This window comes from Macrotis lagotis, chromosome X, assembly GCF_037893015.1.
Source record: "Macrotis lagotis isolate mMagLag1 chromosome X, bilby.v1.9.chrom.fasta, whole genome shotgun sequence".
NCBI classification, from domain to species: domain Eukaryota; kingdom Metazoa; phylum Chordata; class Mammalia; order Peramelemorphia; family Peramelidae; genus Macrotis; species Macrotis lagotis.
This window is the reverse complement of record NC_133666.1, coordinates 552,034,697-552,056,655: the sequence shown is the minus strand read 5'-3', so window position 1 is coordinate 552,056,655 and position 21,959 is coordinate 552,034,697. Positions and strand designations below refer to the sequence as shown.

General features: G+C 37.2%; 1 protein-coding gene across 2 annotated transcripts in view; it reads right to left on the bottom strand.

Moving 5' to 3' along the window:
* Positions 1–21,959, bottom strand: part of MATN2 (matrilin 2) — a 210,364-nt gene that overhangs the window by 80,102 nt on the left and 108,303 nt on the right. For both annotated transcript variants that reach the window (XM_074200464.1, XM_074200463.1), the window contains exon 5: positions 1,677–1,799. In XM_074200464.1, coding sequence (XP_074056565.1) covers positions 1,677–1,799 — 123 coding nt within the window. The remainder of the gene's footprint in view (positions 1–1,676; positions 1,800–21,959) is intronic.

Genomic DNA, 21,959 nt, shown 5'->3' with positions numbered 1-21,959 from the left:
TTTCATTCAACAAAATTGTTAATGACTTGTATGAAAGCACAGGTGACATACTTATCAAAAATTGTTTTTGACCCTAATCTGTGGGAAGATAATAATTCAATAGACAGTAGTGTTAAAACAGAAAAAAATTGGCAGACTGTTGAAATGTATACAATTTAATAATATTTAATAGGGATAAGAATAAAGTTCTGTACTTGGATTGAAAGGAAATTAACTTCAGAAATAGTAATTGATAAAGGCAGACCTTGACAGAAAAAAAATGGGGTTTTAGTGGTCGCAAGCTCAGCAAGAGCTAGCAGGGTGATACAACCAAAAAGGCTAACACAAATCTTTACAGAATCAGTGAAGTTATATTCCAACTCATTATGCTTTTGTCAGACCTCAGTTCCATTCCTGTGGCCCCTCTCTTGGTGGTAAATTCTTCCTGAAGGAGTTCTTCCCTTCTTGGGAAAAGGCTCAGATCAACTATTCTTGATTCTCTGGACACAGTCCCTAAATGTCCATGTGGGCATCTCCTCCTCACTTCCAATTGTCTAGCTCCCCTTTAATGTGCCTTTCCCCATTAAAATGTAAGCTCTAGGAACAGTGGATAGAAGTTGCAGAGATAGTCTCCAGCTCAACCTAAGGACAAAATTCCTAGCAGAACTTTTTAAAAAATGTAGTAGGCTAGGGGGCAGCTAGGTGGTGCAGTGGATAGAGCACCGGCCCTGGAGTCAGGCATACCTGAGTTCAAATCCGACCTCAGACACTTAATAATTACCTAGCTGGGTGGCCTTGGGCAAGCCACTTACCCTCACTGCCTTGCAAAAAATAAAAAATAAAAAAATGGAGTAGGCTAACTCAAGAGATTGTTAAGTAGCCTATTTTTGCAACTGCTTGTTGGGGAGGTTAGATGGGTGATCATTCACTGAAATGTTGTAAAGAGTATTTGTATGGAGGACTGGGGTCCACACTGATGATCCATCTCTAAGGGCCCTTTTTAGTCTTCCATGATCCATCCTCTTTCATTTCCTGCTTAGGATTAGTATCTACGAAAGAGGAATAGATAGTCTTATCTACTTATGAACAATAGGAAAATGACTATTAATAAGTTTTACTTATTGGCTAACTTGGCTAATTTAGCTCCTGGGCAATCATGTTACTGTTATTTTTTGATTTCATGTATCAAGTGAATGTCTAATCACAGCAATAAATTGGAAAGAGAACCCTTAAAGGGTTACAATTGGGTGTGTACATTTCAAATTTAGCATTACCTACACATCTCCCCAAACTAATATGCCTACTATCTTAGCTAGGTTTCCAAGGTCTCCAGAAACTTTGTTCCAAGTCCAATGAATCACATACCCCTAAGCTTTTCATTCCCTATTTCAATATTCAAGACACTCTTCAACTTGTTGCCTGGGGTCCATCAGCCTCCACATGCAGAATCATAGATCTCAAGAGTTGGACACTCTTTTCACTGGAGAAGCTTTTCAATCTTGTCAATATGCCCATGGAAAAAACCTCTGAGGTTATTAGCTTCTACCTGATGAAGGATGGAGTAAGGCTTAAACCCCAGCAACTCTAACTCCCTACTTGGAAAGACATAGAGTGCCTTCTTACCTCACTTCCCTCTTCTCCCTCCCCCTCAGTTGATTCTTCCATAAAATACCATTTTAGTTAACATCAATACTCACTGACACATTTCTTCCCGTCTTCTGAGAGGGTGTAACCATTATAGCATTGACACACATAGGATCCAGGAACATTCACACATATCTGCTCACAGGCATGGTCCTGCATTTCACATAGATCCTGAACTGAAAAACAAGGTCAGGACGTTAGAATATGGCTGTATGGAATCTGGCACAGCTTTGTCTACAGGAATCTCAAAGTACAAGATAATCTAATTCATAATTTGTTAGTCTTTTTAATCGCCACCACCATCACCAAACCCTTTTTGATGACTATTGTCCTTATCATTGAGGACTATTAGGAATAGTGTAAAGACACTACCTTAGATACAGTTCTTCTCCTTATAATTATAAAAGTATTTTGAAAACAAACCAAATCTAGTCCAAATCACCTCCATGTGATTTTCTACTATCCCTCCTCCTGACATGGATCAATATGTCATTCACATTTTATAGACAGGGAAAATGAGACAGAGGAGAGTTTAATAACTCATTTAACTAATGACAGACCGAGAATTAGAGATCTCTGATTCCTAAGCTTACAACGGTCCATCAGGATGCATTCCTTGTCAAATACAATTTAGGATTCAGTGTGGTACAGTAGTTGGTGTGCTAGAAATGGAATCATGAGCCATTCTTCTCTGGGTTATACTTCTGATTTTCTTGAATCTTCTCTATAATATTCCAAAGCTTCTTTACTCTGGAAGCTTACTACATCCATGGACTTCACACATTGAAAGTATCTTTGTCTTGTGGCCTCTTTCTCTGATTGAGTATTTCCTCCCAGAACTGCCATTTTAAGAAAACCATCCAGGACAACCCTGAATTCATTTCTCTCCGGGCTGTACTCCTGATGCTCCCAAACTTTCTCTACAATGTCCCAGGAATCTTCATCGCTTTCTCTTACCTTTTTCAGCTCCCTTTTATTTGTTGTCTTCTCTCATTAGAATGTAAGCTCCTTAGAGCAGCTAGGTGGCAGTAGATAATTGAGTACATACCCTGGAGTCAGGAAGAAGGGCATTCAAATCACACTTCAGACCTTTAATAGCTGTTTGACCATGGGCAAGTCACTTAACCCTGATTGCTTCAAAAAAATGGAAGCTCTTTGAGGGCAGGGACCATCTTTCTCCTTGTATTTGTATTCCTCAAGTCTTAAGAAAGTGCTTAATAAAGTCTTAAGTCTTAAGAAAGTAAAAGCTTAATAAACACTAGTTGACTTGACATGAAGACCTAGCTTCAAAATGATTTTTTTTATTAGTTATATCAAGGCAACAAATGCCATGGTCAAGTCATTTTACTTCTCTTAGCCTCTGTTTCCTCATCCTGTAGCATGGCATTACCTGCAGTTTTGCTTTTACAAGATTGTTGTGAGGTTCCGTTGAAATAAAAGAAAGTACTCTGCAAACTTCAAATGCCCATGATTATTGCCAAAATAGATTCTGAAACTATCTCTCTCCCTCTGTTTATTTCCCCCAATAAATAGCAGTGGGGAAAATGATAATGGAAAAGCTAGAGGAGAGTGCTAGAGCAAGCAAATTATTAAAGGGGTCTGGATTATTGTCATAAATTATCATTATTATTTGGTCAACAATACTGATAGGGCTTGCATTTTTCTAAAAAAAAAACCCCAAAATAAAACTATAGGAATATATTTATGAGATAGGAATGAAAGAGTATATTAAAATATAATAAAGGTCAAAGATATCATCAGTCCATCATTGATTCATTCTTTCCATTCAACAAGCAAGCTCTTTTCATAAATGCTCTTTCCTAGCATAGAAGATAGCTTGACTTAAATAAGAGAATTGAATGGAAAAATCAGAAAACATTTGTGGAGTTTTTCCATTTAATATAATAAAGAGAAATTTATCTTTTTAGTAAATAAGAGGTCTTGTGACATAGTGGATAGCATATTAGATTTGAATCAAGAGTTCAGATTCTGAGTTGGGTAAATCATTTCATGTTTTGAGGTCTCAATTTACACATGTGTAAATGGGGTTAATATGGAATATTCCAAGGGAAAGCTCCTAAATCACCATAAACATCTCATAAGAAAGAACTGGTGGAGCCTGCAGATTAAAGGATACTATTTTATATTTTATTTTTTGTGGGGGTTTTTTGCTGTCTATGTTTTTTTCATAACATGAATGATATGGAAATATATTTTGCATGATTTCATATATAACATATCAATTTTACTTCCATTTCAGAAAGGCGGACAGTGAAGGAGGGAGAAAATTGGAATTCAAAATTTAAAAAAATTAATGTTCAAAATTATTTTTACCTGTAATTGAGAAAAAAAATACAATGTTACTCAACAAACCCTAAAACCTCACGTCTCAGCTGCTAAATGGGAAGAGTCAGCCTGGCCAACTCAGGGCCATTCTAGTAGAATCCAAAATGAGTTGTCCATGTTCCATGTTTCTTTTTTCATGTTTTTCCCCCCTAAATTTGCTCTACACAGACACATCAGCTTCTATATCTCAAACCTGGATCCATCGCCCTTGAATCCATTTCCTGTACTTCCTATCGCTTAGTCAATTAATTTGTTGCCTTTTTTTTTTTAGTTTTTTGACTCAATAATAAACCAATCAGTAAGTCAACAAAGATATATGAAGAGTCTTATATTATGGTCGGATGCTGTGCTAAGAACTGTGGTTACAAAGAAAGGGGAAAAAAAACCAGTCCCAGTGATGAAGAGAAACCTGGACATGGGAGAGATGAGATCACTCTGAGACAAACTTTGTAAATCTTTCGTTTGCATTGTAAAGGGAATCTTCCTTCTTCCTTCCACACCTGAGTGCCTGACCTTCAACCTGATTTGGATTATATTGGGGTTTTTTTTTTTGGTGGGGCAGCCAGGGAGCACAGGTCCTGGAAGACCACCCAAAAGAGACCCCTCCCTAAGAGGCAAAATCTCCAATGAGGGACTTGGGTCATTCTCAGGTCACCATCCCCCCCATGGACTTTGGGAGGGAATTTAAGGAAATCTGAGGGAGGAGCTGATTCCTTTTACCTTCTAACTTCCTGCTGAACCCTGGCCAGCTGGCCTGGCCAATTCAATCAGCAATCCACCGGTTTTCTCTTTAAACTCTTTTTAACTTTTCTATCACTTTCTTAATATGCTGTAACTTCCTTTAATAAATCACTATTTTCTTTCCAAAAACCTGCATTCCTGAGTCTGAGTTGTGATTCTTCAAGGGGCAGAACCAAACCCAAGAAACAAATCAGGGCCCACACCAAGACTTATCAAGGCTCAAGAAACTCACAGTCACTTTAATGGGAGAGATAACACACAAACAACTAGGTATATGTGAGATAAATTGTAGATAATTAATGGTAAGAATGAAGAATTGAAGATGATACCCAGTTTGTAAAACTAGGCAGAAGGATGTTGAGTTTTTGACAGTAATAAAGAAGTTTTGAAGAAGTGTAGGTTTGAAAGGAAAAATAATGTAATAAATTCTGAGATTCAAATGGCTACCCATCCATGCCTGTTCATCCTATGTAGCTCACTCTGTTCCCAAATAGCTGGAAAAAGGAGATCATTCACTGCCCCCAGAAAACAGAACTGGCACTCTGAGGGGTGTTTGCCTTAGTCATGAAGTGATCTGAAGGTCAGGAAGTAGATACCTATGTATGTATGTATGTATGTGGGGGGGGTGAAGTTTTTCCAGGTGCAACCATGCAGCTGCTGTAGAGGTGCTTGGGTAGGGATTAGATTATACCTGCCCTGAGAGGACAGATAACCAGTTTAGAAAAGGAGAGTCTGCCATTGGAGTTTTAGGGAAAAAGAGTAGATAAGGGTTAATTAGAGATAAGGCCCCATGACTGACTGTCACAGGGAAGGTCCGATCCTTCTATTTCATTTTTTTAAATTAATTTTTTTTCAAATTACTACAATAGTCTTATTGTGAAAGTAAACATACCCCCCCCCTTTTCCCCATAAAGAAAAATAAAGTGAAAGGGGAAAAAAGTGTACTTCAATCTGTATTCAGATACCATTAGCTCTGTATTTGGGACGGATTGTATTCTTTATCATAAGTCCATCAGAGAAGATGCTTCAATATTTTTTTCCACATATTATTTCCTTCCATCCTATTCTTCCCCACCCCATTTATTGTTATCTCCTTTCATTCTGACCCTCCTCAAAAGAGTGTTGTATCTAACTGCTCTCTCCAACCATCTTCCCTCTCTTCTATCACCTACACCCCCCCATCCCTTTTCTCCCATCTCTTTCTTCCTCTAGGTTAAGATGGATTCCTATACCCTATTGAATGTATATGTAGCTCTTTGAGCTACTTCTGTTAAGAATGAAGTCCCCCTCACCTTCCCCCCATTGCAAAAGTTTTTCTTGCCTCTTTTACATGAAATAACTTAGTCCATTCTCCTTCTCCTTTTCCTTTCTCCCAGTACTTCTTCTTTCATTCCATTAACTCCAGCTTTATAATATATTATGCCTTCATACTCAGTTCCCTCCTGTGCCTTGTCTATATATACTCCTTCTAACTGCCCTAATAAATGTCAATATCTTCTCATGCAGGAATATAAGCAGTGTAACATTATTAAATACCTCATAATTCTCCCTTCCCATCTACCCTCTCTATGCTTCCCTTGAGTTCTGTACTTGAAGATCAAACTTTATGTTCAGCTCTGGAGGTTTCAAAGTTTAAAAGTCCTATATTTCATTGAATATCCATCTTTTTCCCTGAAAGAGGATGTTCAGTTTTTCCAGGCAATTGTTTCTTGGTCGTAATCCAAGCTCTTTTGTCTTCTGGAATATCCTATTCCAGGCTCTGTGAGCCTTTAATGTAGATGCTGCTAAATCCTGTGTAATCCTAACTGTAGCTCTATGATATTTGAATTGTTTTTTTTTCCTGACTGCTTGTAATATTTTTTCCTTGATTTGGGAATCCTGGAATTTGGCTATAATCTTGGGTGTTTTTATTTTGAGATCTCTTTCAGAAGGTGATCAGCAGATTCCCTCAATTTCTATTTAACCCTCTGCTTCTAGGATACCAGGGCAATTTTTTTAGAAAATTTCTTGAAAAATGAAGTCTAGGCTCATGACTTTCAGGTAGCCCAAAATTTTTTAAAGTATTTCTCTTGGATCTGTTTTCCTGGTGAGTTGTTTTTCCAATGTGATATTTTGAGTTTTTTCTAGGTTTTGTATTATTGTTTCTTTATTTCTCACAAGGTCATCAGCTTCCTTTAGCTTCATTCTATGTTTTATTTTTTTCAGAGAGCTTTTTTATCTCCTTTTTTCCCCTTTTGATCAGGTCATTGTCCCCACATTGGAGACCCCTGTTCTGGATCCAAGAAGAAATGCTGTGTCCAGGATTAGGGATTATTAAATTCAGTAGCATCAGGAAATGTGCTTCATTTAGCTTCCTGTTATAAACTTCTGCTCTTTGGAAACTGTGGCCATATTTTCCCATTTGCTGGATTAATCACAAGTATAGTGATATAAGCAGTTGAGACATCCTTTTTATCTTGACAATCATGTTTAATCTTCACATGGGCCTTCAGAGGAACTTTTGAGCTTTCGGCTTTGGAAGACTGAAATCTGGGTGTGTAAGCATTTGAAGCCAGAAATGTGGCAGCCAAGCAGACCGCCTCTGAAGGTGAAGAAAGCCAGGATAAGACATTCCCATGTGTCTTCATGATGCTCCAAAGTATGATAATTCACTCTGATGTGACCATATGGTAAAGAGTAAATATCATTGGACTTGGAGTCAGGGGTTCAAATCCCAACTGGAAGGCTTCTACAAAAAAGAGGAAGTAGGACTAAAAATAGCTAATTATTATTATTTCTAGAAAGATGACTCCATCAAGAACAAAAACTGTTGATAAATCAAACCAGGATTTTTAATGAAGATAAACCCCTTCCCCTTTTCATTTACACTAATGATTTACCAACCCCTTTACCTCAAATGGAAAGCTTTCCAGCTGGCTTGATTTGTTCTCCTTTCATGCTGTTTTTATAGTCTCTGGGATTTATGGCCATTGGAATTTATACAAGCTGAAGGAAGATGTGGTGAGGAGTTAATTTAATTAAACAAATATGATCAAATGGATACAGACTGGGTTCTGAGAAACCAACTGCAGTGTTTTTCTGGAAACCAGCATTTCAATCAGAAAACAATACAGATGTTTTCAAATGATAGTCTAAGCTTTTGAAAAACATCAATGATTTTCTAGTGTTTTCCACTCCATGGAGCAAGTTCTTTAGGTGCTAGTAATAAAACCTAAGCAAGGAACAAAGGACTTTGAGGTTAAACTTCTTTGAGCATCAGCACTATGATTTATAATCCCAGAGGTGACTAGGATCACAGTAATCTTCCCTAAGATCTCTAAAAGAAATAGGACTTGGGAGAGTTTGGAGAAATCAGAAGGCAATTTTCTCTAGGCTGTTGTTGTTTTTCTGGGCCTAAATCCATGATCCTGTGATTCATCCAAGTAAATAGGCAAACCATGGTTTTTAGCCAAATCCATGGATCTGTTTTTGTGTCAGCCTTGACCTAGGAATGGGTTTTACATTTCAAAATAAAGTTTGGAGGGCGGCTAGGTGGCGTAGTGGATAAAGCACCGGCCTTGTAGTCAGGAGTACCTGGGTTCAAATCCAGTCTCAAACACTTAATAATTACCTAGCTGTGTGGCCTTGGGCAAGCCACTTAACCCCATTTGCCTTGCAAAAACCTAAAAAACAAAAAAAAATAAAGTTTGGTGTTAAAAAATATTGCATATGGCAATCCACCCATGCCTTCTCATTATGGGTGACCCTTATCTATGTTATCATATAAAATACTTCTCAGAGGGTCCAACCACCATCCTGCAGACCATATTATACTTGACATTTCATGGATACCAATGTAGTACTGGTTCTTTTTCATTTTCATTGCCTTACTCTTCCATTTTCTTTTTTTACTCATTCAACCTATCTCTGATAATTTCCTTGAAATAAATTCTCTTGCATAATTCCTGGCAGCCTAAAACAGCTTATTCATGTCATCATGTGCTTCTCCAATGACCCATAATTTTAATTCTTCAGTACTGTGATACTCTTAAGTAGCTAAGTGGGGGCAGTGTATTGCAAGAATGCTGTTGACAGGGAGTTAGGAAGATCTGAATTCTAATCATACCTGTTCTGTGACTTATTCTATGACCCTGGAGAAGTCACTTAACTTCCCTCAGCCTCAGTTTCTTCATCTATAAAATGGGAATAATAAAAGCCTTTACCTAACAGGGTTGATGTGAGGAATAAATGATATAATATACATGAAGCATTTCACAAACCTTAAAGTACTAAGTAAATATTAGCTATTATTTTATACTGTGAGTCCCAACCCTATACAGCTTCATCAAAAGAATACTGTTGTCAAAAGGATGAGTTTCAGTTTTGGGGAGAAGCTTGGATTTATTTATGTATTTACTTGTCATAAACCCCAGGAGACTATAAGCTCATGAAGGGCAGGAACTGTTTGATTTTTGTCTTTAAATTTCTAGTATCTGACACCAAGGCCTTGTATGTAAATAGTGTCTGTTGAATTGCAAAGAATACCACAAGACCTTTTCAGTGAGATCCAGGCACTCAGAAAAAAGTGATCTAGTAGGGGGCAGCTAGGTGGCAGCTAGGTGGCGCAGTGGATAAAGCGCCCACCCTGGAGTCAGGAGTACCTGGGTTCAAATCCAGTTTCAGACACTTAATAATTACCTAGCTGTGTGGCCTTGGGCAAGCCACTTAACCCCATCTGCCTTGCAAAACCTAAAAAAAAAAGTGATCTACTAGTCCTTCCAAGAAAAACCATGGAAGTAAGCAGAACCAGGAGAATCTTGTACACAGTAACAGCACCATAATCAACTATGAATCACTTAGCTCTTCTTAACAATAGAAGTATCCAAGACAAGTCCAAACACTCATGATGGAAAATACTTTCCATATCCAGGGAAAGAACTGATGAATCTGAGTACAGATTGAGCATATTATTTTCACTTTATTTTTTCATTTTTTTCAAATTTTTGCTCTATTTCTTCTTTCACAAAATTACTAATGTGGAAATAAATTTTGTACAATTGCACATAAATATTTATATCAAGTCTATATCATCTTAGGGAGGAAGAAAAGTTTGGAACTCAAAATTTTATATAAAAGTATAATTGTTAAAAATTGTCTTTACATGAAAAAAATTGTCTTTACAAGAAAAAACATTAGGATGAAGAATGCATATTGCTGAGATTATGATCTACAATCTCATAGACAGTTCATTGTATTGGTACACCAGGATATATACCTTGAACAGACCCTGTAGATGGCTTGTGAGCTAGACCCAGAATTGAAAGGGAAGACAGAAGACTGAGTTACAAGACTTACATTTGGGAAATTGTGTAACACTTTCACTGATCTTCCAGCTGCTCCAAGTAACAATATGATGGACACACCCAACAGAATGTCAATCGATAAATCAATGAATTAGAAAAAGTTGCTGAATGATCATTACTATGTGGTAGTCCTGTTTTAAGGTCACATTGCCAGCAAAACTGGTACTTCAAGCTTTCTTATTTTTGGACTTGTCTTTGGGAAGTGGGTCAGTCTTGTATTGAGAGGGAGAAACAACAAATATCTCTCTAATAACAGATGTTATATCTAATAACCCTAATATCTAGAAATTCTTCTTTATAGGAAGGCCTCAAGTACCATTGGTAGCTCATGTGGGAGGGAGTGATGGAATGACATGGTAAGAATAATACAAGATGAGAAAGTGTGAATGAGTTATAATCTATATTACTGGAGAGAGAGCCCACATCAATGAAATCATAAATGCACAAAAGTATAAGCAATATAGAAATATCAAAGCATTAGACCATAAGATTTTAAAGAAATAAAAAGACATAAAATAGTCTTCACTTTCCTCATTCATAATTAAGCATTGCTCAAATTTCTAAGCTTAACCAGAATTCATGATTTCTTGGGATGAATTTCCAACTTAGCAGATCAGGTATTATTCATTAATTACAAGAGATCCTGTCCTTTTCATCATTTTTTTAAAAAGGATATTTGCCCTTAGTATTTTCTTTTTCTACCAGAAAAACTTAAGGAAAAAAGTCATGTCTGTCCTTTCTCCTATAGTGGGCATAACTATTTTTAAAACAGACTATACTTTAAAAATACTTTTCCTTCCTAACCTTCACCTCCTGGCTTCCCTGGCTTCCTTCAAATCTCAGTTAAAGTCTCATTATATTGGCAAGAATCTCTTCCCATTTCTCCAATAATGCCAATGTATTCCCCCCTGAGATTGCCTTCAATTAATCTTGTTCCTATCTTGTTTGTACAATTATTTAGATTTCAAATTTCATGAGGGCAGACTTTTCTGCCTTTCTTTGTATCCCCAACACTAAGCTTTGTATCCCCAACACTTAGTTTAATATGCGCTTTTAACTTGACTTACTGAACCCCAGTTATATGTAAAGAAGTGTACTCTGCTTGACTCATGATGCTCATTTTCTTTCCTCAAGTGAACTAAAGTTTTCAAAATATAATTTCCTTTCTACTTCTACCCCATATTCAACTGCTTTGCTTTTCCCAGAAGTCTCAGGCTTCTACTGTTACTATAACCCCCCTTTTCTTCTCATTATTCATTTTAAGTCCAATTCCCAGTGACTCCTAACCTTTGCCTTTCATTTTACCAGTATATTCTCACTGCAAAAACTTTTCCATAAGACAGAATAGGTTTGCTAAGAATACCATCCTAGAAGGGGTGGCTAGATAGCACAGTGGATAGAGCACCGGTCCTGGAGTCAGGAGTACCTGAGTTCAAATCAGGCCTCAGACACTTAACAATTACCTAGCTATGTGACCCTGGGCAAGCCACTTAACCCCACTGCCTTGCAAAAATAAAATAAAAGTCAATCCCTTGGTTTGGGTTCAAAGAGGAAAGTAAGGGCACTAGTTCCTGAAGGCCTTTGCTAAAATGTCTGGGCCCAGGGCTTCCTCAGTTTTCTTCCATTAACAAGAACATTTAATCAGATTAGTTAGAGCAGCTAGGTGTCAGGCAAAGTAGATAGAGTGCTTAACCTGGAATGAGAAAAACCTGAGTTCAAATTCAGATACTTAATAGCTGTATGATCCTGGGTAAGTCACTTAAAACCTTTTTGCCTCAAGTTTTTTCAACTGTAAAAATGTGAATTACAGTAGTATCTACTATAGGGTTGTTTTGAGGATCAAATGAAATAATATTTGTAAAGCACAAAATAGAGTGGCTAAAACATAGTGTCATTTGTTCTTTGTTTTCAAAGAGAACTAAGAGCCACCAACCTCCCTCTCTTCCAGAGTCATCCAGTTCTAGTGACAAGACAAAAGTCAAAAGCACTAGGGTTGGTTCAAGATGTAGTAGGTGACCTTGTCATCTTCGATTTCTGACTAAGCTTCACAGGACTCACTTCATGACCATTAGAACAAATTATTCTCATCCACCCATTCTGACTGAAGAAGTCTTCACATGCTTGGGATAAACCCCCACCTCTACTGCTGATGGGTTTGAGATCATGTTGGTTACCCCCAACTTGATTTAGCTCAATTGGAAGAGTATTTTACTAGTAGGGGACCACTGCACATGCTAGAGTATCTTGGATTCATGGGTAGACACCAAAGATGGAAGAGCATTAAGTCATCACACCAGAGATACTAGCCCTCCCTAAACACCCCATACACCCTATTGAAATATAATAGCACTTTATAAATAGTTAGCTAGGTGGGTAGTAGTAGTGGTGATGCTGGTGGTGGTGGGGTGATAGTAATGATGATAGTAGTGATGATGGTGATGGTGGTGGTGGTGGTGATAGTAGTAATAGTAGTAGTACTAGTGATGGTGGTAGTAGTAGTAATTATTATCTTATAAGGCATTGTGAAGAGACAAATAAATCTGAACAGGCCTAGAAACAGCAGAGAGCACTACAATGAGAAATGTTTGGAGTGAGTACTTTGAGAACCTAGGTCATGGTTAATCAACAAGGTGCATGAGGATGACTTGCCAAAAAAAACAAGCTCTCAGACATGGGCCAGAGGAAGGCCAAACAAGGGCAGGGTGGGGTATTTGGTTGGAGACCCAAAGACAAATGTGCCAGTTCCCAATAATGTAAGCCTGGATTAGTGCCCATAAGATGATTTTATTAAGTTGAGTACTTAGAAAAATACTGACTGTAAATGTCAGACTCGAATTTTAAAAAAAGTTCTTCTTTGGCAAGAATAGACTGCTTTGTAAATTCTAAGGCTGAATTGTGCTTGCACAGCTGACAAGGAAATTTTGTGTTTTATAAAAGCTCTGGGCAAATCTTGAAAGTCTCCATTCCAAAAGACAACTTTGCTTCAGCAAAATCCACTTTCTCCCCTTTCAATTTTTAGGAGCCTTTTAGGAGAGATTTGTATCTGTGTATGATCCTGTATTCTTTGGTTTGTGTAAAGTAAAAGCATGTGATAGCAAATTTGAGGCTAAAAACTTCCCTAGAAGATGAACTCCCAGAAATCTGAGTTCCCACAAGAGAACCACAGGCAATCTTATTTTAAATGATTGTGACTTGGTAAAGCCATCTCTACTCAACCCATATGATGTGAGAAATGTTGACTGAATTACCTTGGATGGGGAATACAGGGTAGAACTATTGGTTTCTTTGGCTCATATCAGTCTGTGTTAAATCAGAAGATTTGTAGACTGTTTGGTATATCAGAACTCAATCCAAAATATATATGTATTAAATACATTAGAAGTGAATTGAAATGAATTATTTTGCCAGAAATTATTCAGCTCCCTCATCTCTTCTGCCACTGAATTCAAAACCTTGGAAGCAAAATGCATTTAATGGGACAAGGTAGAAAGCATGTCTACTTTTCTAGTTACTAATACTTTGGAAAGATAGTCTATGTGACTTGTTCCAAAATCTAAAAACAGTTTAAAGAGTTGATTTACTACCAATGGGCAGACATAGAAGTGAGTGAAAACAAAGACAGACAAAACCCATCATCTGCATTTGAAAGCTTATCCCTTCTTTTTCATTGAGTCCAGAGGCTCCAAGCTTATTATGACAGCTGCAGTTTGCTTAAAGACTGTCAACAATACATGTGAGTCATCAACTATACTTCTACATTAAAAAAAAAAAGAAAATAAACCTGTCCTATCAAACATGTCACAGCTGTTCTTTAGATTCTTTCCTATGCCAGTTTAACTTTGTTGATTCTCTGTTCTGCTTCCTAAACAAGATTGGGCTTTTCTTGAGAAAGGATAAAAATTCTTTAGAATTTAGAGTTTTAACCAAAACTCAGTTATTTAAATAGATTTATAGGAAGCTTGAGGATATGCCTTTGTATCAACACTACCACCCACCACCACAACTACTTCTACTACTACTGCTATTCATCCTTCATGCTCAAAGAACAAGACAACACTATGTTGAGGTCAAGAAACATGTTTCATTATGGCTGATCAGAGTAACCTTGAGAATGTCTTTGTACTTCTTTTGACCTCCACACACTTACTAGTATGAGTTCTCTGTAAAATAGCTTTTTAGGTAAATGTACATTTGGCAACACATTGGAATTGTGTTCTCTGCAGTAGAGAGTTACTACCTCTACCTCTACCACTATTGCTACCACCACCACCACCACCACCACTACCCCCCCACCACTACCACAATCACCCCTACCACTACCACTACCATCACATCACTACTCTGACAACTACTACTACTACTACTACTACTACTACTACCACTACTACCACTACTACTACTACTATTACTACTACTACTACTACTACTACTACCAATAGTAGTAGTAGTTGTTGTTCAGTCACTTCACTTGTGCCCAACTCTTTATGATCCCATTTGGGGTTTTCTTCATAAAGGTATTGGAATGGGTTTTCCATTACTTTTTCCAACTCATTTTACATATGAGGAAACTAGGGCAGATAGTGTTAAATGATTTTCCCAGAGTCACACAGCTAGTGATTCCTGATTCCATTGTGCCACCTAGCTACCCTTGAACCTGATTCCTAGTCTGGTTCTTTAGCTACTATGTTATGTTATCTTTTGAGAGCTCTAGAGTCTTGTCAAATTTAGAATTTTTAGGTACTTGAGTCATCTTTTGTCTCTTTTTATGTCCCAACATTTAGCACAGTGCCTGGGACATACTGGTTACCCAATGAATATTTATTGATTGATCATTTGTGAAAATCAATGATCAGAGGGCAGCTAGGTTGTGTAGTGGATAGAGCACCAGCCCTGGAGTCAGAAGTACCTGGGTTCAAATCCGGCCTCAGACACTTAATAATTACCTAGTTGTGTGGCCTTGGGCAAGCTACTTAACCTCATTTGCCTTGCAAAAACCTAAAAAACAAAAAAACAAAAACCAAAAAAAAGAAAATCAATGATCAGAAGTTAGGATAGGCTAATGAAGGGTTTATGCTATTCAAGTTCATGTATCCTTTCTCTTGATGTGAATATTATAAACCCTTAGCCTCTTCTGGAATATATGCGATTCATTAGCTCAACAACTCAATATTCTCTTTTTTGTTATTTTTTGTTTTTGTTTTTTGCAAGGCAATGGGGTTAAGTGTCTTGAATTGTCTACTGGATTTGAACTCAGGTCCTCCTGACTCCAGGGCCAGTGCTCTATCTAGCTGCTCCACAATATTCTCTAAAAGTTCATAATTCACCAGTGTGCACAGTAGCAGTATATGGTCCTTCAAGTCAAATGGTCAGTTGACCACTACCTGAAGATGCATTTCTTGCAAGGTAATACTTTGTATACTTGTACACTGTGGCCTGAGGTAAGTATAAAGTCTGCTACCTGCTGCTTCCAGACAGTTACACTTTTGCTTACAGTAAGGATGTCCTAGCCACAGCTTTGCATCATTCCTGTTTATTTTAATGCTGGATATAGACTTTGGGGAAAGGGGTTGAACAAGGAATAAGTAACTTATCTGTTAAGAGAACATTATAAAAAAAGAACTGGTTAATTTTAATTACATTAAATTAAATTAAAAAGCTTATGCACAAACAAAACCACTCTAACCAAGATCAAAAGAGATGTAGTAAACTGGGAAACAATTTTTACAACTAGTGTTTCTGACAAAGGACTCAGAACTGAGTCAAATTTATAAAAAAAAAAATAAGCCATTTCCCAGTTGACAAATGGTCAAAGGATATGCAAAGGCATTTTCAGACGAGGAAATCAAAGCTATCTATAGTCATATGAGAAATTGCTCTGAATCATTACTGATTAGAGAAATGCATATTAAAGCATCTCTGGGTTACCAGCTCACTCCTCTCAGATTGGCCAATATGACCAGAAAGTACAATGATCAGTGTTGAAAGGGATGTGGGAAATCTGGGACACTGATGCTTGTTGGTGAGTTGTGAACTGATCCAGCCTTTCTGGAGAGCAATTTGGAATTATGCCCAAAGGCAATAAAACTATGCAAACCCTTTGATCCAGAAATACCACTATTGCGTCTATAACCTGAAGAGATCATGAAAAAAGGGTAAAACATCACTTTGTACAAAAATATTCATAGCAGCTCTCTTTGAAGTGGCAAAGAATTGAAAAATTGAGGGGATGTCCATCAATTGTGGAATGACTGAACAAATTGTGGTATTTTTATGTAATAGAACGCTATTGTTCTAATAGAAATCAGGAGGGATGGAACATCAGAGAAGCCTGGAAAGACTTGTATGAATTGATGCTGAGTGAGATGAGCATAACCAGAACACTGAACACCTTAAAAACAACATGGATGATGATCAACCTTGATGGACTTGCTCACTCCATCAATGCAATAATCAGGAACAATTTTAGGGGATCTGTGATAGAGAATACCATCAGTATCCAGAGAAAGAACTGTGGAGTTTAAATGAAGACCAAAGATTATTATTTTCAATTTTTAAAAAGTCATCTTATGTATTACATAATTTTTCTATCCCTAATATTTTCTTTCTTCCTTAAAGATACATTTTTTTTTCCTTTCAACACATTCAATTTTGATATATGTATATCATGGAAACAAATGTAAAATTGTTTGGGGACATCTAGGTGGCGAAGTGGATAGAGCAGTGGCCCTGGAGTCAGGAAGACTTGAGTTCAAATCCGACCTCAGACACTTAATAATTACCTAGCTGTGTGATCTTGGGCAAGTCACTTGACCCCATTGCCTTAAATAAATAAATAAAATAAAAAAGTCTATCAGATTGCCTTCTGTTGGGTGAGGGGGAGAGAAGGGAGGGAGGGGGAAAATTGAAAAATTCAAAACTTAAAAATGATTGGTGGAAATTACTATTGTGTATATATAGTGTATATTTTATATAATTGGAAAACAAAATATTTATATAAAAATAAAGAATAAATGAGAAAAAAGAAGCTTATCTGTGATTCATTTCTTCCTTCTCTCCCCTAAATGAGTGTGGATTGGAAGTCTGAATCCTTGGTACTTGACCCTTCTTTCACTTTATTTTCTCCCAGAAATCTCATCTACTTTCATAGTTTAAATTATCACCTTCACAGTAATTATGAAATCTGCATTTCCTGCGTTAGCTTCTTTGTGAAGTCTCATATCCCATTTCCAACTGTCTATAGGGCATTTCCATTTAAAATTACCACTGTCACCTCAAACTCAACTTGCAAAAATTATATTTGTACATATCCATATCCATATATAGATATCTATAGCTATATATATGTATATATATACACATTAGATAGATAGATAGATAGATAGATAGATAGATAGATAGATAGATAGATAGATATAGATAGATATATCACTCCATCACCACCCATTAGAATGTAATCTTGAGGACAGGGACTGTCTTTGCTTTTTTTTTTTGTATCTATCCTTGGCACTTGAGGCAGTGTGTGATCAGTTTCCCTATAACACTCTGTCCTTACCACCCTTCCCCCATATTATTTTCTAAGCACTTGGATTCAAAACTTCAGAGTCACTCTTGATTTCTACTTCTCTATCAACCCATACATCTAATCAGTCACCAAGTTTGACTAATGCTCTTATCCATCTTCTTTTCATTATCATGGCCATCACCATAGTTCAGAAGAGTATTGTAATAGGTCCTAGCTAATCTCCCCATTTTCAGTCTCTTCCTCGCCTCTAATACATTTTACATACTGCCAAATTAATTTTCTTAAAATAGCATTTTGCACATATTCAAGCCCCTAGCTCAAGAATTTTCAATGGGTTCCTATTACTTCTAGGATTGAATACAAACTTTTCTGTTTGTCATTTAAAGCCTTTTACTGCTGTACCTTTCCAGCCTTAATATTTATTAATATGATCCAGCCAAGCTAGTCTTCTTGATGTCCCTCACACATGATATGGTCTCTCATCTCTCTGCCCTGTGTAAATTGTTCTCCATATCTGGAATGCCTCCCTCTGCCTCTTAGAATTGCTAGCTTCCTTGAGGGCAGGGATTGTTTCATTTTCCCCAATACAGGAGAGAGGTATGAAAAATTCTGGTAAACAATGGAGTAGGAGTAGTTGGAAAGTAGCCTATGCTTATTTTTAACAAAAGGTATGAAGAAGGGCTGAAGAAAGCAAGGTCCCTCTCAAGTGTTGCTGCTTGGAGTGATCAGTGGCAGAATTAGAAGAGATTATATTATAGAGCTTTTGGAGTAGGTTAAAAAGTGAACCTTTCTTAGCATCCCTGTTAAGGGATGTGATTACCTGTAAAGGTTAGAAAATATCATGGTGAATGGGTAAATGAGGAGTGTCAAACGGGGATTCTCAGCAATCTAATGGGATCATCTCTACATTGAGCTTTGATCAGTAACAATGTTGGGAAGAATAAGGTCTAAATTGGAACATTCTGACAAATGAGTTTGAATGCCAGGTTATGAGAAGCCCTGGCGTGCTGTAGTTTTACCATTTTTGAAGCCTTTAGTTATTTTCATGTTTGTGAAAATAGGGGTGGTGGTGTTGGTGGTGGTTGGGACCTGAGAGCATGAGAGCAGCAAAAGAGTGAGTAGGTCTGTGCCTTTGATTGAATTCAATTCAACAGACATTCATTTCTGTCCTCAAAAGTTTACATTTTGCTCTGATGATCTGCCAAGAAACAAGGCTATTTTTTTTTCAAACAATAGGAAGTACTAGAAATGGTAACACAAGTCATCTTCTTGCTTTCCAGTACTGAACAGGCAGGTCTTAAGCCTCTCTATCTTATCTGTGAATATGATGGTCCTGGGAAGAAAGGGAATAAGTGCGAAGCACCTATTAGGTCCTTTATTAAGTGCATTACAAATAATATTTCATTTTTGTTGTTGTTCAATCATTTCAGTTCTGTTTGACTTTCCATGACCCCTTTTGGGGTTTTCTTGGCAAAGGTACTAGAGAGGTTTGCTATTTCCTTCTCCAGCTCATTTTATAGATGAGGAAATTGAGGCAAACAGGGTTAAGTGACTTGCTCAGGGTCACATAGCCAGTAAGTATCTAAAGTCATATTTGAACTCAGGAATTTGAGCCTTCCTGACTTCAGGCCTAGTACTTTACTGTACCACCTGGTTGCCCCAATTATCTCATTAGATCCTCACAAACAGCTCTGGGAGGTAGATGCTATTATTATTCACATTTTTACAATTGAGGAAACTGAGGTAGAAAGTAGTTAAATGATTTGCACAGGGTCATTGTTAAGAAGGGTGTAATAATGATAATAATAACAAACCCCTCCAAATAATATTTTGCCCTGACCCATCTTGGAAGAGCACTCAAGAGTATACCCTTCCTTCCAGAAGCAGTACCCCTCTCTGGAAACACCTCCTTCCTGCTGAATAAACTCATACCTGTGCTCCCCAAAACAGCTGCGACCCTTAGAAAGTATTACACTTAGTTAGTACATATGGCTGAATAGTATGCCACTCCACTTCTTCTTATCCCTTCCCTCTGTTCTTCATTATTTGCAATAAAGCTTTTTTTTTAAAGTTTGTTATTTATTTACTTTTCCAATTATATGTAAAGATAGTTTTCAACATTCATTTTTGAATAATTTTCTCCCTCCTTTTCCTCCTCCCTTTCCCAAGACAGCAAGCAATCTGATTTAGGTTTTACATACAAACTCATATTAAACATATTTTCATATTAGTCATGGTGTAAGAGAAGAATTAGAACAAAAAGGAAAAACCACCAGAAAGAAAAAACAAAAAACAAATTAAAAATAGTATTCTTTGATCTCTTTTCTCTGGATGTGGATGCCATTTTGCATCACAAGTCTTTTAGTATTGTTTTTGATCACTGTATTGCTGAGTCAATAAAACTTTACATTATGCTAATTTTTATTGTTTTTACATGATATTCTCAGCACTCAAACTTATTAAAGGGATTGGTTTCCCTGATGTCTCTGCCTTACTTTAAGGGTCCTGTCCTTAGACATAAATGAGGAACTCTGGCAAAGACTTAACCTATTGCCATCTACATCTACCCTGGGGTTGGGGGGAGAATATGACATTGTAAATGAAGTTGTACAAAGTGAGGGTCAATAGGGGAACCCTGCAATCTCCCAGAAGGGACTCCCTTATGCCAGAGGACTATCTCAAAATTGTCACACAACTAATAAGTGACTGAGGCCAGATTTGAACTTATATCTTCCTGACTCCAGGCCCATTGTGCCACAGCAGGAGGAAGATAAGGGAAAAAATGGAAATTTCCCCTTAATGCCTTTGAATCAGGGACCTCTGGATTCAAATCCCATGCTAGACATTTCCTCCCTATGGGCACTGGCAAATCACTGAACTTCTCTATACCTCAGTTTCTTCATCTGTAAAATGCTTTAGAAATGTCATAATTACTAATACAGAAATATGCTAAACACAATTGTATATATAACCTGGATCAGATTACTTACTGCCATGGGGAAATGGGAGAAAAAGGAGGGTGATAGAAAAATATGGAACTCAAAAGTTTACAAAAAGATGAATGTTGAAAACTATCTTTGCATGTAATTGGAAAAGATAAAATAAAGTAACATTAAGAAAAGAAATGTCATAATTAAATGATATATGGTGATTCTCATTTATAATTTTTATTAAAAAGAGGCTGAATTTGGTGGATCTCTCAAGCTTAAGAGTTCTGAGCTGCAGTGGGCTAAGCTGAAGGGGGTCCATACTAAATTAGACTTTAATATGGTAAACCCCTGGAAATGAAGGCCATGTAGCATGTAAGGAGAGGCAAAACTGACCAAGCATCTGGACAGTGTCACATCTTATAGAAATGAGCTGATTTTGGAAGAATCTTAGGATTGAAGATATAGAGATAGGTTTTATACTCCTTGCCAAATAAGATCGGTCCCATAAGCAGCCCAAGTAAGAAAGGATGACTCAGACATTTAAAAAAAAAAAAAGGAACCAAACAAAACAAAAAAAGTCAGTATTTCTAGTGATATAGGAAAATTACTTAGACACAAGATTAAAAACAGTTCAATAAATCTATATTAATTATATTACTAAATTAACATTCAGTTGATAGACTGATTTATTATTAATATAGGTATGCAATATGAGTGCAACTAATGGGGAGATTATGCTGTTCCTCAAATATAAACATGATGTTGTAGACCCATAACCAGCAGAAGAAGCACTTTTGTGGATTCCCTCTCCAATGGTGTAGTCATGAGTTATTCATTTCCCAAACTCCTTGGGACAACAGCATGCAACTGTGAGATCTGGCTGCATGTTATATAGTCTTAGATTGTTAAGCCAAGTAAAGCTCCTTGGCTCACTAGAAGATGGGGTTGGGGGAAGGAAAGGACAGTCTACTGTGCTCTGGGGAAGGAAAACCTGAGCTTCCTTAAAGCCAATAAAACAAATGGCATAGTGTATAAACCATGACAGGTAAAGACTGCCTGGATTCTCTAGCCACCAAAAAACCCTCCTACTGTGTAATTGAAACCTCTGCTATGGATCTAGCTTGAGAACATATTCCCCCTCTGCCACTCCTGGGTCTTTCCCTCCCTCCCCCTGAAAGGGCAGTCATTAAAGAACATATGCAGCATGGGGGAAAAAACAACAGGAACTTATCCAAAGAATGAAAGCAGTTTAAATGCATTTATCATGCTGTTTGGGACAGAGAAAAGAGAGTCTTGGACAGGAAAAACAACAATGATTGCCAAATGAAGTTTCTGAAATGTTGTATTTCCATGAGCTTCCAGATAGCAATGATATGTTCCAGAAAAAATGAGAAGGGGAGGAGAAAGTCTTTAAAACAATAAAATAAAAACCAACAAACCCGATTCCATACAAAT